The following is a 10812-nucleotide window of genomic DNA, read 5'->3' on the forward strand; positions in this document are numbered from 1 at the left end:
TAGGGGAAGTCAGAGATTGATAGTAGCAAATGCTCATCTAGGTTCAAAATTCAAATTTATACTTACATTAAGGGGGATCAGAAGTTTAGTATAAGCATAGGCTGTCTGCTACCAATGTGTATTATGTGGCATCAATCCAGTTTTTGTAGTAGTAACATTTCTACGTCAGAAAAATCCATCATAGTCCTTGCTGTTTATCTAGGCACGCTATCGTGCATATTAAAGCTGACCTCTACTATTACCAAGTGGTGATGCTTTTACGACTATTGCAGTGGAGTGACAGAACAAAGTTGGAGGTGAAGGAGTTGGAGTTTCGGTTTGGTTTTTTTAGAATTGATGGAGTAAAGTATTTTCCTGGTGATGTATGCTGTTAATCTTTATTATGGTTAATGTACGTGTTGTACACAAGCAAGTACAGAGTCATTAGATTTTTTTGGCATGGTTTCTTGCTGCATCTAGAGGGAGAGCTTAATTTACTGAAAACTGAAGAGGTCTCATGGCATGCCTTGCATACACGTTTGTAGCTTACTGGAAAAGTTGAGGTGCACTGGCTGTTGGGGAGATACTCGGCCAGCTCTAAGATGGGGATTTCTGTGTTGTGCCTTGTGTTGAGTGGATGCTTTAAAAACAAACACCACTCACACACACATATGCATGCACCACCACAACCACCTGCCCCCAAAAAGAAATAAAGAGGAGGCGCACTTGTGTCCCGTAATCGTGCTAGAGTTCAACCGGTAGCCTCTGAAGCTGATCTTACGGGATAATTTTTTTTTTTCATATTTTGCCCAGTTAAAACTGGATTAAGCTCTTGACTTTTCTTCAGAACTTTTCCAGATCTCTGCAAATTCATCTCAATGACTCTCTGCTCTATATTTTCTGCCTATATACTGACAACTGTTCTTATTTCATCCACCTTTACAAAGATTAGCCATCCAAAATTGTAATTCTACTGATGTAGTTGCAATGTCTCTGATGACATGCCTTTTGCTGCCATGACACTGTCCTCCTGAGGGTGACAGAGAAACTAAGATCTTGGTAACCTCATAAAATGTCTAGAGTGCCTGATAGAGGCACTGAATTGTCTTTGAAAATTCTGACTTGCGAATGATCTCTCATGGTGTGATATAAAAACAGTATAAAATTGGGTTAAGGATGGGAGAGAAGTATGTATTTTGCATAACCATAGTGTAAGAGTTCATGCTTAGGAAATTCATATGGAGGTGTTTTTTCATGCATCTCAGGAGGGTTGACGTTTTTTGGCTGAGTATAGCGTAGACCTGTGGATCATAGTTGAGATGGTGCCAACAGGTTGCTGCTTGTGTGGACAAGGTTCACGTGCATACGCTGCAAGTACGAGTACATGAATGGCATTGTTCAAAACAGAAAGCATTCTTCAGAGCTGGTATGGTCTGTATGTAAAATCAGTCGCTGGTTGAAAAAGCAGCATTTGGCACCAGTGTCATGCTAGACCTGCCCGAAGATTTCTCTACCTGAGCATTAATGAAATACTGGGAAACTTAAATGAAAATAGATGTAACTGGAAGCCAACTGACTTCACATCGGCATCTAGAAGGTTAAGAGTTTTAATGTGTTGCAGGATGTGAAATGTGGAATTAGGATCAGGAATTTTGTAGATGAAACTTTCCTTTTGACTAGTCCTCCTGGGTCATTGATGCAGAAAGCATTTATCGTGCTGATCAGTTTTTACAGGTGATTCATTGAAGTATCAACCACTAATATGTCTGCTGATAAATGCTGAAGACTATTTTTGCTGTTGTTTCAGGAATAATATGAATTTCCTAATGGGATCTTGGTGGCCAAACTTGGAAGATTTGTATGAAGCCAATGTCCCAGTTTATAGGTTTATTCAAAGACCAGGGGATTTGGTGTGGATAAATGCTGGCACTGTTCATTGGGTTCAGGCTATCGGTTGGTGCAACAACATTGCGTGGAATGTTGGCCCTCTTACAGGTATGGTTCAATAGTGCCTGTGCTGAGCTATGTAATTAGGTAATGTTATAATGTAATACATACACCACAGAACCGGCCATTTCTTACTAATTTACCATGCTTTACTAGATTAAAAAAATTAACATACTGTATTTTAAAACATGATGTATTGAAGCTTTAAATAATTCCATTAGTAAGAGGAAGAGAAAGCATCAAGAATGCAGTCTTTGCTAGTCATTCATCTCATGGGCTTGTAAAAATGACAGTTGTATAGCAAACACTGGAAGAATAAAATGTTTGTATTAATTCATACAGTCTGCCTTGTAGGCCATTTCTTAACTTCTCCCAAAATTTGTTCTACGCAACAGACTGCGCTATAGCTTGCATATGAGTTTAAGGACTAGTCCAGTCTGACTTTTTCAGGACAACAGACACCTAATTCCTCTTTAGTAAAAGCATCAGGAAATGCGAACAATTGTAAAATTTTGTTCATAAAGGAATATTAGATTTTTCAGACCTACTGCTGTAGAAGTCTTTAGTTTTGAACCATGGTCTTGGAAGATTTTTAGATATGAGAATGAAAGGAAATTTCACAGCTAAAATGAGATTCTGTCAAGCATTTGAAAAGCATGTACTTCCAAAAAACTCCTCATTTCTTAAATAGTTTTAAGGTGTGTCTTTATTTCATTATGGTGCAATAAATAGTATATCTCCAGGACTGTAGGATTGACTGATTCAGAGCTGACATGTTCAGTTGCAATAAATGTTGTAAAACATTTTTTTAGAAAAGGGCAGGGTGAGTAGGCTGCTTAATGAAAAAGTCTGATTCATTGCAACAAATCTCTCAAGGTGCAGTCTTCCTTTTCAAGACAAATTATATACCATAGCATTGTAAAATTGTGATAAAGAGTGAATAGATTGAGATGCAGACATTTCAAATGTAGATTTTTTTATCTGAAATATTTGAGAATTTATTAAGTAACCCTTTTAGAATTATTGCACTCTGTTCACCATAGAAATCGAACACTTGTCAGTAACTTGTTTTCACAGATAGTTGCTGCTGTGGTATTGTGTGTTCTTTTAGCATCATAAATACACTTTATAAAAGAAATTTTATTGAATTCAAATGTAGATGGAATTATTAATGGGTCATTGCGAATGAAGCTTAATCTAGCCCTAAAAGGTATAAATTTTTATTATAATCAAATTACTTTGGCTCTAGTTGATACTTATTTATTAACTTGACTAATAGCTTCTATGATTTTGTTTTTGTGCAGCCTGTCAATATAAATTGGCAGTGGAACGGTACGAGTGGAATAAACTGCAGAGCGTAAAGTCCATAGTACCCATGGTTCATCTTTCATGGAATATGGCTCGAAATATCAAGGTCTCAGATCCAAAGCTTTTTGAAATGATAAAGTAAGTTTTATTTATTTGAACATTTACTGTACCCTTTTCAAGCATAAAACAATGGTTGATTTGTAAGTAATCCTTTGTAAGACTTTTCCATTCCTAAGAATCAAGCCAAAATAATTTTTATTATGTTTTTCAAAGAATCCACTTACAGATATCACTAATTTTATTATGTTTTATTAGATGTTATTGTTGCATAGCTTTAAAATGATTAACTTTTTTCTTAAATATGCCATAGACTTAATACAGCAGTTTACAGAAACAGTTGACTTAGATGACAAAAGCTGTTCAGAGAACGTACTGTAAAAGATAACAAAATCAGGTCATCAACCTAAATATAGAATTAGAATGTTTAGTTATTTTTACAGCAAAGTTAATGTTACATTTCTAGAACCACTGTCATTTGGAGACCCAGTATAAATGTTTTAAATAAAGGCAAGTAGGAATTTGAAAACCTCCTTCTTTTTGCTCTTTCTTCTGAACAATTAATTAATTGATGTGTAAAATGATAATTGAGTTTAGTGACATTTCTCATATGCTTATTCCAAGATGCAGGAATATGCCAGACTCAGAGCATCTTTAGTAATTTTCTTTAAAGAGTGCAACTTCAAGCAAATAAAAATCGTATTGTAGCACCATTATACTTATGTTGAGGAATGGATGGATATTTCAGTGTATATCATAGGTTTGTCCTAAAGAAATTGGGGGAATGAATTCCAAAGCAAATTACTCATCGTGAGAATACTCTGGTAGCAACACTCTCTGTTTGCTTCAAGCCTGCCAAAGGAGCTTCTAGCTTGAGCACTTCTTAGACTTACCAATGTACCAGATCCACAAGCATTGAATCCTTTTATAATTTGCCTTGAAATGGACCTTTAAAAAAATGGGTGTGTTAACTTGCAAAAAAGGGGCAAAGAAAAATAATTTCTTTCTTCCCCCCTATTAAGGGATATATTGATGATATCTGAGTGAGGCGCCTTTTTACAGTAGAAATTTAATTTAGGCTTGAGCATCTGTTGCAGAATGGTCGAATTGGTGAAATGGTAACTTTGTAAGGACCAAGAATGTTGAAAGTTGAAGACAGGGAGGGAGTCACTGTAAAGCTAGATTTTGGAATAGCATTTATGTGTGAATACTTTCTTAAAATACAGTAAGTAATATCTAGGGTAAAGAAAATCTTCGCTGAAGGCTTGGCAGTCGTGCCCCTGCAATTAAGCTATTAGTGCTCATATTCAGGATGCCAGCTGTCATAAAAGGGAGAGGAGAAACTGAATAGTTAGAAATGAGAAACGGGGGGGAAAGCAGCAGGGTGTGGAAGGCAGGAAGCCAAAAAGTCCATTAAAAAAAAAAAGGGTGAAACAAAAAAGAAAAAACCAAACCCACAAACTTACTTCACCATTATCTTTATATATCTTCCCAAGCCCAGCAGGCATCTATTGTAAAGCTCGAAGCAGTCCTGGAATGTTTTTGGAAAAATATGATTTCAGTGTTTTGGCACCTGTATCTTCAGTTTGCCCAAGTTTGGGTGTTTTTGCCATGGTTTAGGCTTAAAAGGAGAAAAACATGACTGAGCATAGCATCCTTCTCTGAGAGGATCACTTAAAATGTTGTGAAAAAATGCAGAGGACAAAATGGTAGTTTCGTATTGTCTTTCTGGCTCACAGCAACTGAGCTTTTTCTAGTGAGAGACCTAAATTTTAGGTGTGCATTACAAATAAACAAAGATGCTGAGGAGCAGATACAAACTTCAGTCTTGCATACATTTGCTTTTTCCAGTCTACTGAAACCATTTCCAGGTTACTTGGCTTAAGCCCTCCGTCCAAGTTAGTTGTCAGCCAAATTCCCAGTTCCGTGCTATACCTGCAGAGGGGAAGAAGATCCAATGATGGGCTCTGGTTTGTAACATCTGGTAGAAGTAACCTGAGATAACTCTTCGTTGTGGTCACTTCTGTAGTTACGGTATAGCTGATACTAGAGATCGGTGTCACCAGAATACACAGTCCTTGTATCTGACCTTGGCTTTTCAGCATACTGGAAATATGGAAACCTTCATGAATCTCCTTAAGATAGGAAAGCAGTAGCATGATTTTCCTGCGGACTGCTTGTCTGCAGGAAAATAGCACCAGCTGGCAAGTAGCTATTGGCCACTGCTCCTGGATTTTGTTATGTACAAAATACAGACATCGGTGTGTTTTTATAGATGTGTGTGTGTATGCATGTGTATAAAAACACTTGAGAAATAGTGATTTCTGATCCAGCTGGTTGCATTTCATCTGGAGTAGCTGACTTTTCATTTTTCATCAGTGACACAGCTGTCATCTTTTTGCCAAATGCAGGTCTCTATCTAAAATTGCACATCGAAGGTACCTGAAGTGTTTAAGTAGTTTGGCTTCTGTCTCTGGGATTTCTTAGGTATCAAGAATAGTACAAAAGAATAGCTCTTGGAAAATGATTAAAAAGTAGTTTGTAATTCTGATTTGAAAGATAAATACAAATATGTTTTGCTGGGTTATGTGAGAGTAACCACTACAGAGGCAATAAACTAAGCATACATATAAATGTTGGGAATGAGATTAATGATGAAAAGAAACAGAATAGCAGTAGGGGAAAAAAAATAGAAGGAAACTTCTTTTGGAAGAAATCTGAAGCCTCCTTATATTTTCAGTTAATCTGCAACTCGGTACTGTCTCACTAGATAAAAGACAAAGAGCAGAAACTGAAACTTTCTCATGAAATGTTTTTTAGAGATTTTATATTAGCAGTAGAGTCATGAGCAGGAACACAGGCAGACAAAATGATTTAAAACTTGACTGAGGGAGCATAACCCTCAAGAGAAGAAAAATTAACCACAAACCTCTTAGATGGAAGCTAGAAGGACTTTTACAAATGCATCTGAGGAAGAGAAGAATTTTAGAGGTAGTGGGAACATAGTAATAAAGGCTTAAAATATTAATTCCAAAGTAACTGAAATACTAAGTTATTTTACAAAAATAGTTTTAGAAACGTAAAAGAGCATGACATGACATGGGAGAAATGATTTTGCACAAAATCATGAAGTTTCTCACCACCCTTCTAGAATAAATCAGGATGGATGTCCATTTTAAAATCATCTTCTCTTAAATATTTGAATTTGACTGGACATGATTTACTTACACTCTTTATGCAATACCTGCAAAGAATTTGAGAGAGATACAGTCTAGATTTTCTTTTAACTGAATTCTCACTGTGCCCTGCAACACTAAAATCTGACACCACTTCACATACACATTGTGACTCTGCTAGGCACCTTTTTGGCTTGATTTAGGCTTTCCAAACCTTAGCAAATCGTAGTGCATTTTCAAAGTGATAGTTCATATGCTTTCTCCCATTCTTTGACAGCATGAAATAGTTAACGTTTCTGTTTTCAAGTGCCATTGCTAGGGTCTGAATTTTATCCAAGGAGGGGGAATTCGTCTTCTAGCTATTGGTTTCAGTTTTGGTTGCAAATTTGGTAAACATTGCAGCAGTATTATATGTGGGTTACATTTTGGGCAATTCTTTTTTCACAACTGTAACGCTAGAAGACTCTTTGAAAGTAACTCTGAAAATTCTTTGGAAGTCAAGAGTAGAGGGCGATGGTGACAAGCATGCAGATGTGCTTCCAGTTGCTCTTTGGCATACCCAAAGGCTTTTCCAGATAACAGGAGAAGAGAAGAGTGCTAGCTTTTAAGCTTATTTGAAATCGGGCTGTATTGCATAGAAGAATGCTACACCAAAGTTACTGAGCTTGTCAGAAGCACGTTAGCCTGACACTCAAGTGAATTAATACATGATCTATCACATATGCTTGGCCTTAGCATCGTAAGTCCCATTAACATTGAACTTTGAAAGTGTTGAGGGAGTTACAGCTAAATGAGCTGTTTAATTTTCTCAAAATTCAGTATATGAAAATACGATGTTTATCATAGAAACACACTTTCAGTTAGTTTTGCATTATTCTTACAGTGAGGGTATTAGTGAAGCTATAGACTTGTTTTTAGTGAAGGTGAACAGTGTGAGTGTAAAACATCAGGAGGAGGGTATCTCAAAGTAAGCCTAAGATTCTGTTAACTACTTGGAAACACATGAAAGAAATATTTTTTTTTTTCAAAATTACAGAACGTATATATTACATGTTTAAGGCTTTAAAATGGGAGAAGGTTCAAGTTGAAAACATTTTGATAGAACTCTTGAGCACTTTGTTTTCTGTCCAATGTTTATTCTTTCCCTTAGATTTTTTTCAGTCTTCCTTCTGCATCTAATGAGCATGTAACGTAACCACCCTGTGGAGGAGAAAATTAAAGGCTGCAGAGGCTGTAGCTCAAATAAATAGGATAGCTGAGAGCTAAAAATTATTGTAAATAGCATTGTAACTTAGAAATCTGGTGACCTATTTTGCCAGCTTTTTTTAGGGAACACATGTAGCTCATACAATGCTAGAAAACAAGTTAGAATTTTCTAATATAGAAGAGAACTGTATAAAATTGTGAAGATAGAATTATAGGGGCTTTTTATCCTTTACATAAGTGTGGCAGGGAATTCTTGATTTTAATTTGACATTTGACCAGTTCTTTTCTTTATTTGTAAAATAAGTGTTTAAAAAAATTATGGATTTTTTTCCAATGTTCATTTTTTTTCCTATGAAGGGGCTTCCTTTTCTAATACCAACCTGTCTATTCTTTTTCCTTCTGCATGGAAGAAGATACTTGTTGATAGATTTTTTTTTATTTCCACTGTGTGTAGAGTGATTCCTGTCAGAACTTGTGTTTTCAGACTTCGGATAACTGAAAGTTTAGTAGTGCTGAGGAAGTAACAAGGGTTTTAGGATGTTAGTTAAATGAGTTCTTTGCATTAGGTTATAGTCGTTTACACAAAATGTAAAGAGCTGTTTTGAACTTGGCAGTTCAAACTAAATTTTAGCCGATAAATTCATAGTTCAAAATAAAATACACAAATTGCTTTTGAAAACACATTGTTTTATTGTGCTTGAAAGAACATTCGTGCGTTCCAGTCAAAAGGAAAGATAGGAGCCTGTTGGCAGGGCAAGGGGCAGTACTGAAATGGAGCAAACCTCCACAGAGGTCCATAAGCCTGTGGTTTAACTTCTAGCTGAGTCATGAGTCCAGTGATTCTTATTAACCAGCTGTTTCTGAAATCCCAGAGGAAGAGGAAACTCCAGGTACAGGGTCTTGGAAGAAATTTAAGCCTACTTGAATCTTGCTATAAAGTTGAATATTGAACTGAATGTACAACTGGTTTTTCGTTGCAGGTACTGCCTGTTAAGAACTCTCAAACAGTGTCAGACACTTAGGGAAGCTCTGATTGCTGCAGGAAAAGAGATAGTCTGGCATGGGCGAGCAAAGGACGAGCCAGCTCATTACTGTAGCATTTGTGAGGTCAGTAAAAATGTGTGTTGGGCTTGGGTAGTACTATAATATTTATTTAACTTTTGTCCTGTCTTTTGTTGTTGTTGCTATTTTAATTTTGCTTCTAAGATGCAGCATCTACTACATGCTATAAGCCTATATATGTGATGCAGTACTGTCTTCAAAGACCTTATCAAGCTGTTTTGCTAGACATAGGCTGTATTTTGCTACAGTCTCTTCTACAGTACTTCCACAGCATTGTTATTCATTAGGTCGATTTTCAATTCTCAGTTATTATAAGAAGTTCTTATCCCTTCCTGCATATAATTTGATCTGCTGAGCTTCATTTTAAAGGTATGTCTGTCTTCATTTCAGAAGTCAACAACAGCCCCAAAAGAGAGAGAATTTAAGTACATTTTCTTGACAGGACATAGCCTTTTGCTGAAGTTTTTGATTCAATTTCGATTGAGATTTTTTGATTTTGTTAATAGTTCCTTGAAAGTATTGGATAATAGTTTTCATGAAGCTTAAAAGAAAATAAAATTTTCCTACCCCCTGAAAATTTGTTTCTAATTATCCTCTGACTGAGCCTCTTGGGCAGGATGAGCACATGACTGAGTAGTAAGGAAATAAATCACAAACTTCTCTTGCAGACAAATTTAAAAAGGGAAAATTAGGTATAATTGTTACAAATCCCCACCTTACTGAGTAACCCCTGTTCAGAGCATGAATCCTGCTTTGTCAATATTGACCAAAAGCTTTCCCGTAGCGCTGTTCATGCAGACATACTAAGTGTAATATTAGTGGTTTTACAATATTTCACTTCTCTGCCTGAGCCTTAGGAGGATAGATTTTCCCTGAACAAATCTAATTTTTCTCTTTGCACACATGGGGTAAGGTTGCAAATCTTGAAGAAAATACAGTTTTCGTGGTTTAACTTTTAAAAAATGAAATTGTAACGGTTGACTTTCTGTTTCCTATCTAATAGGTGGAAGTCTTTGATCTGCTCTTTGTCACTAGTGAGAGCAATTCTCGAAAGACCTACGTTGTACATTGCCAAGACTGTGCACGGAAGATAAGCACGAATCTGGAAAATTTTGTGGTGCTAGAACAGTACAAAATGGAGGACTTGATGCAAGTCTATGATCAATTTACATTAGTAAGTCAAATTAATAAGTGGGTGCCTAAATACATTGTTTGTAAAGCAGTTGTAGACTGTCTTGGTACTCCATTGTATGAGTACCGTGGACTTTCTGATTCAAATGGAGGTATGGGGTTGTCTGTGATATTTACAGAACAAAACGCTGAAGAGTCAGAATTATGTGAAATAGTACAGTAACTTACTGCAGAACATAACCGCTGAGTTTTCAGGAAAAGTATGATGTTACAATTCATAAAGTTCTGGCTTTAAAAATCCAATAGAGATCACCTGAAGACCATAACTGGATCAGATGGAGATGGGAAGAATCAGGACAGTGAAGCTTGGAGAAACTAGCACCAGGTTCAAGAGCATCTCTAATACATTGGTTGTGGTATGAAGTCAGTATAGCAGCAGAGCATCCTATGCACTCAGACCCCTTCCTTCCCCTTCCCCACCCATCCCCTCCCAAATCAGCACTGTCCTTCTGCTTAGCAAGTGGATGCTCTCAAACAGTTCTGTCTTTTGGCTTGGGGCCTCCTTTGCATTTCAATTTAAAGCAAAAAGCCTCTTTGCCATTATAGCTTTGTGCTATATATGGCAGCCTCCTGCTTTGAACTGTGTCAGCACAACTGTCCTAACATTTCACCCAGGTTTCATTGTTTTCAGGCAAAGATGGCTTGTTTGTAATCACAATGAAAGCGATGCTGGATTTATTTATAAGCCTTGCCTTTCTGTCAAAGGAGACAAACGTTGGACTAAGCATTGCGAGAATTTCATGTTGAATTAAACACAACAGCCCAGAAACGGCTGTGCTTTTTGATTCATTTCCAGGTGCTGCAGAAAATGTATGTTTAGACAGTTATTTCATGTAATGCTAGCATGACAAGTTGTGACCTTTTGAGCTAAGGCCTCAAGGTTAAG

General features: G+C 36.7%; 1 protein-coding gene across 5 annotated transcripts in view; it reads left to right on the forward strand.

Moving 5' to 3' along the window:
- KDM6A (lysine (K)-specific demethylase 6A) overlaps nucleotides 1-10812 on the forward strand; it is a 75033-nt gene that overhangs the window by 60837 nt on the left and 3384 nt on the right. For all 5 annotated transcript variants that reach the window (XM_009695755.1, XM_009695829.1, XM_009695972.1 and 2 more), the window contains 4 exons: nucleotides 1787-1974; nucleotides 3231-3372; nucleotides 8654-8780; nucleotides 9739-9909. In XM_009695755.1, coding sequence (XP_009694057.1) covers nucleotides 1787-1974; nucleotides 3231-3372; nucleotides 8654-8780; nucleotides 9739-9909 — 628 coding nt within the window. The remainder of the gene's footprint in view (nucleotides 1-1786; nucleotides 1975-3230; nucleotides 3373-8653; nucleotides 8781-9738; nucleotides 9910-10812) is intronic.

This window comes from Cariama cristata, unplaced genomic scaffold, assembly GCF_000690535.1.
Source record: "Cariama cristata isolate BGI_N322 unplaced genomic scaffold, ASM69053v1 scaffold4170, whole genome shotgun sequence".
NCBI classification, from domain to species: Eukaryota; Metazoa; Chordata; class Aves; order Cariamiformes; family Cariamidae; genus Cariama; species Cariama cristata.